The sequence below is a fragment of the Gavia stellata genome, chromosome 16, assembly GCF_030936135.1.
Source record: "Gavia stellata isolate bGavSte3 chromosome 16, bGavSte3.hap2, whole genome shotgun sequence".
NCBI classification, from domain to species: Eukaryota; Metazoa; Chordata; class Aves; order Gaviiformes; family Gaviidae; genus Gavia; species Gavia stellata.
The window spans coordinates 2489534-2504477 of record NC_082609.1 but is presented as its reverse complement, the minus strand read 5'-3'; the positions used below and the strand labels follow the sequence as shown (position 1 = coordinate 2504477).

Sequence of the window (14944 nt, the reverse complement as noted above, 5' to 3'; positions counted from 1 at the left end):
GGCGCCAGGCGGGCGCGGCGGGCCGGAGGCGGGCGCGGGAGCGCGGGTCCTGCTGTGGCTGCGTTCGGCCCGGCCCGGTGCCCTGCGGCCCTGCGTGAGGGGGAAATCGTGTCCCCGCAGGCAGCCGCCGCTGGGCCGGGAAGGTGGTGGGCCCGCGCCCCACTGCGGGGTTGCCCGCCGACGGGCGGCTCCCTGGGGGGAGGCAGCGCAGCTGTAAGAGGCGGAGGAAGGGGGAGTTGCTTTTTCCTGGGCGCGTTATCAGTACGCGTCTGGCCTGAGGAGTTTTGTGCTGAACGAGTGTAAATTAACGCTGGTGGCGGTTGCTGAACCTGGCGGAGAGAAACGGAGAGGGAGGGGGGAGCGGTCTCCCGGGCCCAGGGCCCTGGGGCGGGCCGGGGCAGAGGAACCTGGAAGGTGATGGCAGCGGCCTCAGGGACGGCAGTTTCCCCTCAACCAAACGCCAGGCACGGGTTTCTGGTGCAAGATGGAAGTTTATCATTGCCCATGAGTAATCCTGCCTGGTCCCGCTCCTGTCCGCCTGCTGCTGGCATGTGCAGGGCGTGTGCTGGGTGCTGCTGCTCCCCTTCACTGGTTTGGGCTAATAAATACACGGATCTGGTTTTATAATACTGCATCTTGCAATTGAGATTGTGTACGCGATGTTCCTTTTGCTGATCAGGCCCCGTGTTTCAGCTTAAGTGTATAGAGCAGAGGAATCTCATTGCTTCGCTGACATGAAAAATGGAGCTAACGCTTTGGCGTTACTGGATTTCCAAGTGAAGGGAGAGATGCAAGTGCATGCAAAAACTGGAATAGAGACTGAACGCTTTTAAAGTTTATTGTTTTAGACACATAGTCTGAAAAAATACTATGCATTCCCAATTGTCAATTCATATTAAACAAGCATATACATTTGGTTATATTATTACTGATCTAAAATAAAAAATGAAACCATTACAGAAAGACTGCTGCATCTTCAGAGAACTTTGCAACAACTTTTTCATAGAAGATTGCTAAAATCAATCTCAGGTTCCATTATTCCTTTGGTCGTTATTTTATTTTACAGATTTTTTTTACAACACGTTTAATATAGGCACGCATTCTGAATGACTTCATACTGATTATGAGGACAGAGTGCTGGAGTAACAACAGATTTTAGAAAAGAGCTTTTATTGTATGTCAGTCCACGAGAAAATCTTATGAGCAGTTTTGAGAAATGTGACAATTTAATTCTTTACAAAAGTTCCCATAGATGACTTTTTGATATACATGCTAATATACCAAAACTGAAAAATCTTTAATTACAGTTAAGTTGGGTTTTTTTACACAAATGTGTATGTTATATTTTAACCCCTTCACTTTCAGTTGAAAATAGAATGGGCAACGCTCACGGAAATGCCTCATTCGTTCACGGCTTGTACTTTGCTAAAATACGTAACAAAAAGCTAAAATGAAGTGAAGGGCTTAAAGGGGCTCTAGATGCCTCAGAAAACATTTTATTTTGGAACAATTCCAGGGATCTAAAACTGTTTCCCTCTCAGACTACAAGCATCCAGATTTTTCCTCCAAAAAGAACAGCCTCAGCTTCATCATTTAACAGGAGTTAAAGATGGTGTAGAAACCAGAGAATGTGCAAAGTACTGAAGAATGTTAATTCCAAGAAGAAACAAAGATTAATTCTGATATTTTTTTTTTCCCCACAGACAAAACTGAAGTGGGCTACAGATACAATGAGTACGGAGATAGAATTGCCTCTAAATAAAATGCTTTTCCAAATTTTCTGTAAGGCATCGAGAGGTCTTTAAGTAATCTGTTACCATGCAAAAATAGTATATTCTTTCCCAGTTTACATTCATCTTGTAGCAGTTTATTTACACATAGATCACCAGTTTGTGCTTTTAACACATGGAAAATAATAATAAAAAAAAAAGAGTAGTTAATGTGTTTCATTCCAGAAGGTTAAGTCAGATTATTTTCTGTTATATGCAAGAATTTCATATTCATGGCAAAAATGACACTGGACTTTACTGATGCCGATGTATACTAAAAGTGAGGACAGATAGCAAAATAGTGCTTTTATCAATAAACAACTCACCGTCTCTCTCTCTCACCTGATGTGTATCAACCATTTTAACCTGCCAATGTGCCTTTCAGGACAGAATAGTGCTCTGTATTTCCTGCCAATGTGGGGTTAAGACGGTCCGGTCCGGTTTCTGCTCACACTTGTGTGTGTCTTTGACCACTTCTGTGGCAGAAGGGTATTTTCTCTGTGTAATATATTGAGCAAAGAACATACAAAATACATAACTAAGCAATATTGTCTTCCTGGAACAATGTATTTTATTCTGCTGTTTATAAATGAGCACTGGAGACAGTCTTCCAGTGATTTCACAGGCATAGCACCAGGCCCAGGAAGAACCTCCCATATTTAAAATGTCCACGAACACAGTACCTCGGCGTGCAGCACCCTGACTGCAGCCCAAGCCTTTGGGGGAGAGGGTACAAAGCTGCTTTGTCTCGCTTGGCTGCTCAAGGCGATGGTGCTTTTGCGACACCGAGTAACAGCCCCGACTCCGACGACGCACCCATCCCACCTGCAATGGCAGACGACAGCTGTGCTCGTTTCAGTGGGCTTGCTGTCTTTTTTCATTCACTGATTGCGGAACGAACCCCCAGATGACAGCGGTTAGTTAAAACCACTCGTCCTGAAGCCATCAAGAATAGGGCTGTTTACAGAGCAGGGTGACTTGCATTGCCACTTATGCAACGGCACTTGAGTCTCAACTCTTTCAAGAAGATGAATATTAAAAATTAATTTTGTAATTAGTTATCTTGAGAAAAAAAACCAAACTGGTTATTAGACAGCCCTGGGGATTTTTCCTTGGCGGTCACAAGAAGTATTTCAGTGTAAAAAAGCTCAATGCAAAATAAATATTCCTGGAATTTGAAGAGAACCATGTTTGTGCCGAGCTCATGCATTACGCATGTGTTCTTTTCAAGTTTTAATCTCTTACAACAGTGTTATGATTATGGCGAGAGAGTGACCTGCAGAGGAAGATCTGATCACACAAGGAAATACTAAAGAGAGCTTTTAGTTTACTTATACAGCTTTTCACAAGTTCTGAAAGTATTCATGCTTTCAGTGCAACAACACAATTTCTCCCAAGTTTTGCATCATCCTGGTATTTTTTCTTTCTTATTCGTATGGTGTTCAGATCTTTGGCTCTAGTGCATCTGACATTTTGCATCAAATACCAAAAGAAGAATACAGATATATTATTCAGCATTAGATACGCAAAAATAACAGCCATCTAAGCTGTAAATAAATTCATATTAGGATCTTCTATACTTACACAAAGTCAGAGTTTAGTCATCTAGAAAAGTCTGGTAAACTGATATCATCTTAGGAGAAAAGTAAATTCATGGGGTAGAAAAAGCTCGGTGGAAAATAGCATTTTTGTACTTACTTAGATGACTAGTTATTTTTTTTACTTTAAAAGTATGTCACATTAAAACAGGAAATTGTACTGAGCCTAATTCTTCATTGCTTTGAAGCATGCATATGTCATGACTGTCTTTTGGCTGATACAAAAAGGAGATGAACTAGACTCCACAGAGATGAAAATCCTTTATGACTTGATCTAAAGAGCCAGATTTTATACAGTAATTCCTATCCTCTGTAGATGTGGCAGACGCAAATTCCCCAGGGATGCTGTTGCTGCGTACATTGGTGAAAAACGAGTGTACAATACCATCAGATCACAGCAGCAGTATTTCTTGTTTGCTTCGGACTGATATGAGTCATTGCACTGGAATCAAATGACGAATCAGGCGCAAAAAGGGATTCAGACAAATCCTTCCACATTTGATAAATCAAATCGCTATGTTCTTTATATGAGTGATTATGTTAGCTGACACAGTCTCCTTCGTATCATTTTGTTCTGAAATTACTGCAATAAATCAGTCTTCGTGTAACACCAACTCATTAATTCAATTTATTTCATTTTGAAGCATGCAATGGAATTTCAGAAGGAAAATAAGAGATCATTTAGATTAAAAATTTAAACTTTTTGCTTCAGAAGTCTACAGTGGATTCCAGTTTAAGAGAGAAAATAAGTGTGCTTTCACTGTCCTAGCAAAGAAGATCTAGCAGGCACAGCTCAATGCTAGTATGCACTGGTGCGACAAACAGCAGCTATTAAAATACACACACGTATTTAGGACGCTGTTCAGCAGAAGGAAGCCACCGACAGTCCAAGTATTCAAGCAACTTGACGTTACAGTTTTCTCATCGTTTTGTACCGTGCTTTTTGTCAGGAGAGAGCTCTGGAGTCTGTTCCTGTTCCACACAGGGCTGATCCCCTCTCTAACGCCTGCAGCTGGTTGTGGAATCTAAGGTTTCATCCAGACTACTTGCTGTTTATTCCAGAGAGGCCGCTGGAAGTGAAGCCAGTGGGAACTGAGGCTTCCAGACGTCTGAGCGTAGAGGTGTTTTCCTAGCAGGCCTTTCTGCAACCACATCCAATGTTTTACCGTACCAGGACACCTTACAAGAGCGCTGGCTAACACAGCCTTTCGCCCGTCCCTGGGGCCTTTTGGAGCAGCATTTCTTCCTCTTCCACGGCCAGCCGAAGGACGCCCTCCACTGCTGCATCTCAGGCTGGCCTTTCTCCCAGACCGATTTGTTTTGCTAAGCCCCGTTCAGAACCGCAGCTTATACCTTGTGCTCCCTTTCTTTAGCACTGTTTCTGAAAAGGAGTTAGTCCAACTGGACTACACAGTATTAGCAGCATGTAAAGTAATAAATGAGGGACCGGGAGCATATGGGTTAACGTGAACTCCCACGGAAAGCCGCCACAGAGCCAGCCATGCTTTTGCAACCTTCTCAGTTTGAGTAGTTGAGATGTCCATGAGTGTTCTGTGGTGAAGGAGGCCCTAATGCAAAACCAGCATGCCATGTATAAATTGAGTTCGGATGAAAAGGAAGTAGAGGGAATTCTATCCTAACGCTTCCTAACCTGTTCCTGTAATTTCAAGGTAATATTAATCCCTTAGATGTAACATACTAATACGTCTATGAAGTACAAATAGCAGGAGATTCATTCCTGTTTCTATTAGTTGGTTGTTAGTTAGGTCATTAGTGGTTAAATCAAGTCAGTGTAATTTATGTCCTGGAAAATATAAAAACTATCACTTAATATATAAACCAATATCCAGCTTGAAGTTCCAGATCAGGGAAAATAGACTTTCACCATCAATCACTGATTGTTTGAGGTAGACCACATTATTGAATTATCCACAATTTTAGTTTCTAATGTACTGGGTTATATACAATCAAATATCAACAGACATACCTGAAACTTTCCCTATTTTAATTAGAAATGTTTGGAGTTATTAATAAGGTAAGCTTCCATAATTTACTTGGTCATAGATTGAAATTTCTGTATATTTTGTGGCAATTTAGCGTAATTCTTAGTAGTACCCTACTGTGTACATAGAGTAAAAAATAAATCGTATCACACCTGATGGAAAAAAGGAGGAAAATTATGGTTAGTGGTGAAATCCTAGAACAATGCAAGGCTCAAATATAAGATTCAGATGCTTAACCATTTCAGCTGTGTCATTCTGGCTCTGTACTTTTGAGTGTTACTCTAATATTGCTACGAAGTCCGTTATTCAGAAGACTCTTCCCGTGGTTTCAGATGGAGATGCTTGAATACAGCTCTTCTATTTGTTTTTTGAAGTAATCTCTTAGTTCTGGTCTCTTAGCCTTTAATGTTGGTGTCAACAAACCGTTTTGTACTGAGAACATATCAGAGTGAATGTAAATGGCTTTGACCTAAAATAAAAAAAGGGATCTATTTATAGCAAAAATTACAGGCATCGCACTGAATAAGCGTAGCTTCTTACGCCACCCTTGCTGTGTTACCTCTGGCTGTGCCTGGAGCCCAGGGGACCCTGCCGCCGGGTCCCCAGGATTTTCCTCACCTGCCCAAGTTTTCCAAGGTGCCACTACATCCCCCCCCTCCAGCTCCCCGCTCTCCTGCTTGTTTTCCCGTGTCCGCGCTGACCCGACAGCCAGGCAGCGCAGAAGGGATCTGTCCGAGAGAAGGAGCACATAAACCTCTTTTCCGTATGAAACCAAGGCCAAAACACAGCGAGGCAGAGCGCAAGGGACAGTGTCACCATATGTGATATGGTAACTGCGGCGTTTCACACAGTTGAAAGACCGGGAAAGGGAGGGGAAGGGAGGGAGGGCAGGGAGTCATGCTGAGAAACATCGTCTTAACCAAACTGCAAAAGAAAGTAAGCAGCACTAATTCAGTCTCGCAAAATTATCACGAAGCTTTGCAGGTACAAAGAACGTACGTGATGATCATCTTTAAAGAAGAATTGATGGTGTTTTACTAGCTAATTAAAATGATATAAAATCATTCAGCCTAGGCAAACAGGATTTTACAAGGCTGCCCTTGTTAGCGGCGGTGCCTCTGAGCACAGCGGGGAGCCTGGCAGCGCAGATGGGAGCGAGCTTTTCCTTCCAGTGCTTTTATGGGAGTGCTGGTGTGGGAGAAAGCAGAAAACTGCTGCGTGACTGGTCATAGTCCACCGATTTAAGACAAAATTCCCCAGCCATCTGCTGCTTTCGTGATTCCCCAAACCAGACTGGTTTGCATTTTGTTAGACTGGGAGTTGCAGGAATGTAGACTGAGAATCAATTTTTAAATGCCCATTAGAGATATGATTCATTTTTCCCCTGTAAGCATTGTGGTCCAGTTCCTCCCCCAGTGATGTCCTTCACAAAAATCAGTGTTCGTGCTGTTAATGCTCCCCTCGCTTGCTGCACGGGCTTTCAGAGCCTGCACCCTGGAAGCTGGTGGATACAGAAGCCAGAGTTGTCAGTTCCGAGCCAGAGGTCCAAGCTCAGGCCTCTGGCGCTGCAGACAGGGACGGAGATGATGAAGAGTGGCTCTTCCATATAAAGGGGGTCCCATCCCACCAGAGCACTAGTCGTAATATCTGGCTCAAAGCTCGGTTTTAAGATTACGTATGGCAACAGAGATGTTAATTTTGAAGCCCTTTAGTCTTGAAATGCGAAACGTTTCTTCTTAACTTTTAGAAAGATGGCAAGGCTTGCCTCCCTGCTTTATCGTTTATTAATTGCAAGCTGCTGGTAGAGTAGATTACTTGAGGATATTTCATACTGTGAAGACTGTGGCAGAAGCACACCAGACTTATTACCACAGATCATTATCTGCATTACAAACCGTGCTTTATATTGAGTTTCATTTTTAAATTAATTTCTTTTTACTGTCATTTCATTTGCATATGTAACTGAGAAATGAAGAACAACAAGTTTATGTTTAATGGTGCTTCTGCTGCACTCAGATATGGTGAACTACTCATTAGAATTACCACCCAGAACAGTCTAAAAAAAAGCAAAAAGGCCCCTGCTAATTATATGTAATGATTAAGATGTTCATTATTTTAACAGAAATAAGCATTTAGACATTTTAAAATGTGGTGGATTTTTTTTTTTTACTGTGTTTTTAATGCTATGTAATCCATGGTTGATTTCAGATCTCTCCTTCTGAAGTGTTTGTAGCTCTGTTGCAGAAATATTTACACAAGCACCAGAAGAGAATTAGTACACAGGCTGAAAATAAATAAACCAGCAGCATTTCCTAGGTCAGTTATAAGGATGGTAATTAGTGACCCAGTTTCTTAACAGTGCTTTCCAGTGGCAGAAGAATCAAGAGTCCTACAGATATTTATCTTGAGCCCTGGTTGTCAGACTGGAGAGATTATCCATGTCCTTGGACTAGGTTTTTACCTCTGCACCCAAAATTTTCACTAAATTGAATTCAAATTTCAAGCATGAGTGGAAGGCAGAATCACAGCATATATATTTTTCAAAGGACCAAATACAACTTGCCAGCAATAAAGCTCTCTCTCAGAAAACATTGTGTGCAGCTGCAACAAGGATATGCACTAACAGAAAAATGCTGACAAATCCCCATTCCATACAAATGGACAAATTGCCTGTCTGACCATGCTGAATAATGTATTAATTGTTTCACTTTACCTGCTCAAAGGAATGAAGTCCACTCTCCTTACCTAACCGTACCATGTCTTCCATTATCGCTTGCTGCAGTTCCTGGGTTAAAACACATAAATTCCTCATGAAATATCAGAGTCAGCCATACGTGCAGTTAATGTCATTGTTCATCAAGAAAACATGTTTCTGAGTAAGGTTCAAGTGCCTTATTGATAGTTAATACATAATTAGCAAATATTCTATTAAAGAAATGTACAAACATTAAACTTAATTGCGGCGATGTTAACTGTTCCCTCAGTATGAAAAGTAAGGTTATATTTTCAAACATATATGGTATAGATGCTTAAATTTGCAATCCTTCAACCATTTGCCAGACTCAGATGCAAAATCATTTCCCACAGACACCAGTGGGATGCCCCACTGGCATCAGTGTTTGTTGATGTGATCCAACTCAGTTACTCAGGGTTAGAGAGCACGTGTAGATAAGGCTGGGATCCTTATTTAAGATATCTAAACAAACACAACCTCTCCGACTGCCGTCCTGATGTTCTCTGCAAGACAGACCCTTGGTCCCCGCCATGCAGGAGTTTGCAGAGGTCTGGACCGTCAGTCAGCACACATCACTGTATCCGGGTCAACCCTGCTTAATTTTCAGTGAGGAAATAATTCTTGTCACTGGGATTATTAATAATAGACACCTACTCTAACTAGGTTATGCTACAGTGAAAAAATGTACTGCAGACAGAAAGACAAACCTTATTTTTACAGAGTTCTGCATATGTTCCATCAAAGCCTCTTTTCTTTGCCCAGCCCGGCATCACTTCAGAATCAGGCACCACAATTCCCACCAGAAAGGCCTGTAGGTGAAGGAGAAGGAGTGTTGCAGGCAAAGGCTGAATGACATTTAAAGCCCTACATTGAAGTGAATACGTAAGCTGGTTGAATTTGCTATGCGTTTATCACTTCTTGTTTAATTATGTCAATAATTTGCTAACATGTCATAGTGAAGTATATTTTGGTGTCTGTGCCTTTTCCTCAGATGAAATGATTCTCTGTGACCGTTCCTGCATTTGCCAACAATTTTAACACCTTCAGTTGGGTTTGTGTTCTGCTTGGACATTAATTAAATTGCTTACTTTTTCACAGGCATAAGCCAGAGCCGAACGCAGCCTGTATCATTTATACACATGAGGGTCATGGGCCTGTGAGGCTCAGGCAAACTCCGGTGCCAAGGGAAGCCTCAAGTTCGTTGCCAATAAATGTAGAGGGATGAATTGCAATGATTTCAGAAGCTGTATGCGTTCGTATAAATACGTGAATGAATGGGGCAAGATTGGTCAAAATGGGTAGGCAGTGGTTGCGGAGCAGTGATGGCTTTGCCTTCATCTGGCTTACCACAGGCAGAGTGGCAAAGGAGAGCGTTAGAGACCCGAAGGGTGACACTGAAGCAAATTTAAAGGCTTCATCTTTGGCCACAACATCCTCCAAGCTGCTTAGGGTCACACCAGCAGCTCAGCCCCTGCGTGGCTGGCAGCCAGCTCCGGAGCAGGAGGGAGACATCAAGGCAAAAACATGTCATGATCCACTCGCACTTTCGCCTCGTTCATGCCCAGCTCTCTGTCTTCTATTTACAAAGAATAAAGTAAGATTTTCTGAAAACTTAAGTGTTTACCTGCAGGCTGTCTCCATGGACATAGATCTGGGCAACAGGGTCACTGCGGATATAGATATTCTCTATCTTCTCTGGCGCAATATATTCTCCCTGAGCAAGTTTAAATATATGCTTTTTCCGATCAATAATTTTCAGAGTCCCATTCTGTAGGGGGAAAGAAACGAGAGTTCCCAGAGAAGTTATTTAACTGTAGAGACTCCGTAAGCGGTCTGCTTTTAACAGAGCTCTTTAAATCGCCAGAAAATGCTTCATGGGCATACTGAGCTTATTCTGCAAAATATAAACTCAATCCTTTGTAAAGACAGATCTGCTTGGAAATTTAAATTCAGTACTTGAAAATTCCCATGGGATAATACAATTGACCTAAGAACTAAGCAGCTGACCAGTACGCACAGGTAACCATTTCCCGATGTCTCCAGTGTGAAGCCAGCCCTCCTGGTCCAGCGCTTCAGCTGTCTTCTCTTCATCTTTCAGGTAACCTTTGAAAACATTCGGTCCTTTCACACAGATCTGCAAAACAGTCAGAGTTGCTGATAAATTATTTTATTCTTCTGCTGTAAATACTAACAAGCTAAACAGTAAGTCAGTAAAATTGAAGTATTTTAAAGGTTGACTTAACGACTGTGCTCCATGAAACTAAAATATGTTGCCTTATAAAATTACCTATGGATTTTTTTCAAACTAATGGAAGTATGAAGTAGGGAACGCAAAACTGATTTGTTTGAAGTTGGTTTGCATTCAGCTTGCAGGTAAAAAGTTATTTCAGTAAGTTTAATTCCTGTGCAATACAGAAATATCAGCAATGTAGATATCACAGCAATTCAGCTCTTCTTAGCTGAACTAATTAATTCAGTTTTAACTTTGAAAGTGAGCAGGCATGGCATTGGCTGGAAGTACTGCCACAGCCCCTTTTTCATTAATGCTTTGCTGCTCTATTGCTGAATTGGTGTTTTCCTTTCCTGATTGTAACACATCAGCAACTGTGCACCTGACAAAGGTAAAATGCTTCTGTAACTACAGAACTACTTAATACAGTGTTAACTAGTGAGAATTTGATATAAAAATGTGATTTGCTACCTCTCCTTCTCCTTTGGAAGCAAAATAATTCAGCTCTTCCACATCCTTCAATCTGATTAAGTTACAGGGCAAAGGGGCTCCTACATGACCTGGAAATCAAAGTTATCAAGTCACTTGTCATCTCTCCTACAAACAATAATTAGCATTTTATTATTAGTTGCTTGCATAATTGTAGATACATTGGATGTTCTTGCAGGAGCTGTGTCTGTGTGCAGAAATATTTTCCCCATCTAAGGTTTTGCACTATTAAGACGAAATACTCGAACCTCCTACTTGGCTATAAACCCTATTTTCAAACATGTCGACATACAGACCACGTCTCCCTTACCTGTAAGAGACTAAACCCTTTTTTAAGCTTAACTCATTATAAAAACACACAAAGCTCTGGACTCTCATTATTTTAATCACCTGGGAATACCAACTGCAACGATGTTATGCTGAACACGTTTCCCCCCACCCCTACAGTTTCTCCAAAGCTGAAGCAAGGGCAACGTCTCCTGTAGCTGACAAGCACTGCTGGAGCACAACCGTGTCCAAAACAGGCCTGTTTTCCCCAGAAATAGCCGCTTGGAAAAACGGCCTGAGAAGAGGAGTCACAACTCTGCGTCGCAGCACTTCGCGCGCTGTAGCTCTCGCGGGCTGAGCTCTCATTTTGCAAAGGAGACAGATGGAAGCGTGCTGAGGATGAGGATGCGGCGTTGGCGCGTGAGCAGCGCTTTGCCCAGCGCTGCCCGGGGCACGGGCAGGGGACCAGCAAGCCCCAGGGCACACTGGTGTCTGCAAGGGGCTGATTTTGGTTTGAAGAAAACCAAACAGATGGCCACTTGTGCTGCGAGAAGAAAGTATCTGCTCTTCTCCAGCCATGGAAAATCTGCGTTGGAGGGAAGGAAATGTTTACTGGCCAGACCCTTTAATAGCCAATGTCCAGGTTTCCTACTAGCATTCATTTGAATGAGTGTGACACCCATTTTAAAACATTTTTTATGAATACTGATGAATTACATGAAGAAGAAATTAAGCCGCAGTACTTGTATGTATTATCCGAATCTTGCTTGGTGCTAGTTTTTATCTGATTTTGTTAAGATTCAAAAGTTTTGAAAGCCTGAAATACATAAAGTATTGAGTAGTGGTGGATCTGTATTCGAAGCCTGGGTTTGCTCCCTAAGTACATGAATGTATTAATCTCTTCTTTGTTCCAGCATTTCATTATAACAAACATTCTTTTAAATTCAGCTCCACTGCTCTACGGAGGACTCATGGGGCCGGGAGTGCTGAGATGAGAGTATCGCAAATGACAGCTCAAGGGACAATTCCAAATCTCCCCAGGCAAACGGGCCCAACATCTCATCCCCGTGTATTTATTCTGGACTAGTGATACTTTCAAGAACATTACATTTGCTGAAGATTATTCACACGGTGGCGAATGTTGCGTAACACCCTGTGATCTTACAGTCCAGAATTTTCTAAAGAAATGTGCATTTCTTTTCTTTCTGGAAAGGGTGGAAGAAAATCCTTACCTGATGTCCAGTCACCTGGGGTCGTAAAGGTGCATCCAGCTGTGCATTCTGTTTGGCCATAACCTTCATAAACCTGACAAAGAAACAGGTATCTTTAAGACAGCATAGATGATTTCACTGTTACAGAATAAAATTCTAAGAATTGCCTTCTGTTGCACTGTCCTGCGAGCTAATCCTGCCAGCTGCAATGCACAGGCACGCATTTAACACAGGGACGCTTTCCCTGGCTCTTACTGTATACAAAATTTCATTTATGTGACTGTGAATTACCGTTGCTCTGTAGAGCTGCAAATAGTGCGAAGACAAGTTCAGCGCTTAGTTTTTGAGTCAAGAAGTGTGTTACTCTATGAGAGGAATTTATTAGTGGGGAGAAAAAATGTATTTTTGTGGGACATTTTGAAAATACACCTTTTAATTTTTTTTCACCTAGTTTTAGGCTCTTGAGTGAGGCCTTTTAGTTGCCCCGGACTTCCTAGTCAAAGAGAAATAATGCAGTGGAGGTCTTAAGTGGGTTGAACTTCCATCTGAAGATTATCCTTCTCCATTTATATATAGAATAAACCTCATGTAACCAAGTTCCTAGCACATGCGCAAGCACATTTAATTGCACATACTCAAGTGAGAGATGGGTGGGATGAGTCTATGCTTTTTTTTTTCGGCATCTGCCCGCAGCAAAAGCAGCGCTTGCCTGCTGCTCACTTCCCAGGGCCACCGGTCATTCCCACTCCAGCCCCACGGCTGCGGGAGCAGAGCTCCGGGGACACCGGGGCGCTGCGTCTGCCCCAAGCCCTGCAGCTGCTGTTGGAGCGAGCCTGGTGAAGCTGTCCTGAATGCAGTTCGGAGGTTCTAACCCATCTCCTTTCTTAAATGCAGTGTGTTTCCTAGCTAACAGTAAGCGAACACCTCCAAACCTGACATCCGAGGGCCGCACGGAGGAAGCCCAGGACAGTCGGAGACGCAGGGGCAGCTCCTGTTACTATCATGCGAACACACCCACCGAGACTCGCCTGTTTGATACCATGAGAAAACAAAAGAAAGCATGAGAGATTATTACAGGTGGCAAAACCAGCAGCATCCGTGAGTATTGTTTATACGGAACTTGCACAAAATGCTCTCTCTACAATAGATGCAGCCGTGCTACGGAAATATGAACTGGCTCTGAATCTTTCCTTAGGGATAAAAAGCCAGCTAAATCTTAAAAGCAATAACTGTCCCCCTCACAGGCAGAAATAGTGCCCCAAGAAAAAAACGTTTGACATATGGGGGTGGGAGTCCCGCATCTCTCAGAGGATGAGCTGCTGCCTCCACTCCTGGGGCTGCCTGCGCCGGGCAGGCTGCAGACCTGCGGGGAGGCAGCCTTGGCCTGCAGGAAGCACATCTGGCTCTGGGGAACTGTTGGGTAAAAAACAGACTCTTCCCCCCTCCAGTTTTCTTTGCTTATTTGCACCTCGTTGTTTTTAATGAACTGGCTCCCAAGCCATCTGAAATAATGCTGTCCCTTTTTTAAGGCAGATGACCTTCAAATATTTGTGGAGGGTATTACATCAATTCCTGTGTCGCATTTTACTTCTTTTTCCCCCTTCATTTCCTTTGTCTTATTCCAAAAGTAAAAAGAAAACCCAGCACAAAAGCAAACAACCCCTGATTGAGACTGCCAGTCTCGCCAGATCCTGAATCAATATGCAGCCCGGCTTGCCTCCTGTCTGCGCTCCCGTCGGCGTTGTGTGAACTCTGCTATCTTTGCACGCTGAGGACAACTAATCCGCAGACGAAAAGTACAGTCAGTTTCTTTAGTTAAAAATAAAGTGGCATGTCTCCAGATAAGTTATCCAATTAAAAAACCGAAGTAATCGGAGCCTCCTGGAGTAGTACAGCGCTCGGAAAACCTGGTTAAAAGCCAGTTTAATCTTTTTTTCCTGCGAAGATCTGTGACATACAGCAGGGCATTCTGGTTTCCCTCTTGTTAAATCGGGATTTACTTGTGCATTTTTCTCAACACCCTTATTCTTGTTTTCCTAGGAAAAAAAGCAGTTTTGAATATGCCCAACTGAAACCCGACCCTAAGTCCAATCGTGTCTGTAGAGAGTTTGCAAAAAACTTTGGAGCAACATCTCTTTGATCAGTTACTCCTCTTTTTCAGACCACTTTCCTGCATTTCATCCCCAGTGGGAGGAACGGGAGTGGGTTGGATGCAGTCCTCTCCCCTGCCTGTTGCTGGGTGTGAGTGGGAGAAACCGTTTACCCGTGGGGCACGGGCAGGGCCCGCGGCGGGTGCCCGGTCCCCGCAAGGCAGAGCACCCAAATAACGAAGGAGGTGAGAGAAGCCCTGGTGTCGGGCAGGAGGCTATGATCCTGCTTCTGGGCAACTTCACCTGGCAGAGGGCAAGTGCCTCTGCACTGCACCACGTCCCCCCGTGGTGCCTCTGCAGGGGCACAGCTTGTAGCCGAGAGCTGCAAAAAACAGGCACTCTTCTGCAAAGAGGCGATTTCTCAGTGCTGCTGAAGGAGGGATGTGGCAAAAGCCGTCTCAGTCTGCCTTGTGTTTCTCCCTTCCCCTCTGGAAAACTATCCCTAACAGAACGGAAATTTTGGCGTCTTATGCATGGTGTTTAAAAATAAACG

At 43.1% G+C, this 14944-nt stretch overlaps 1 protein-coding gene across 6 annotated transcripts in view; it reads right to left on the bottom strand.

The window, feature by feature from the left end:
- Positions 1-5618: 5618 nt before the first annotated feature.
- ACSL6 (acyl-CoA synthetase long chain family member 6) overlaps positions 5619-14944 on the bottom strand; it is a 29546-nt gene continuing 20220 nt past the window's right edge. For 5 of the 6 annotated variants that reach the window (XM_059825642.1, XM_059825643.1, XM_059825644.1 and 2 more), the window contains exons 13-20: positions 13234-13329; positions 12323-12395; positions 10806-10894; positions 10122-10238; positions 9729-9872; positions 8812-8913; positions 8084-8155; positions 5619-5839 (exon numbers count right to left, since the gene is read on the bottom strand). In XM_059825642.1, coding sequence (XP_059681625.1) covers positions 5699-5839; positions 8084-8155; positions 8812-8913; positions 9729-9872; positions 10122-10238; positions 10806-10894; positions 12323-12395; positions 13234-13329 — 834 coding nt within the window. In that variant the 3' untranslated portion in view covers positions 5619-5698. The remainder of the gene's footprint in view (positions 5840-8083; positions 8156-8811; positions 8914-9728; positions 9873-10121; positions 10239-10805; positions 10895-12322; positions 12396-13233; positions 13330-14944) is intronic. The other variant, XM_059825646.1, reaches the window with a different exon arrangement.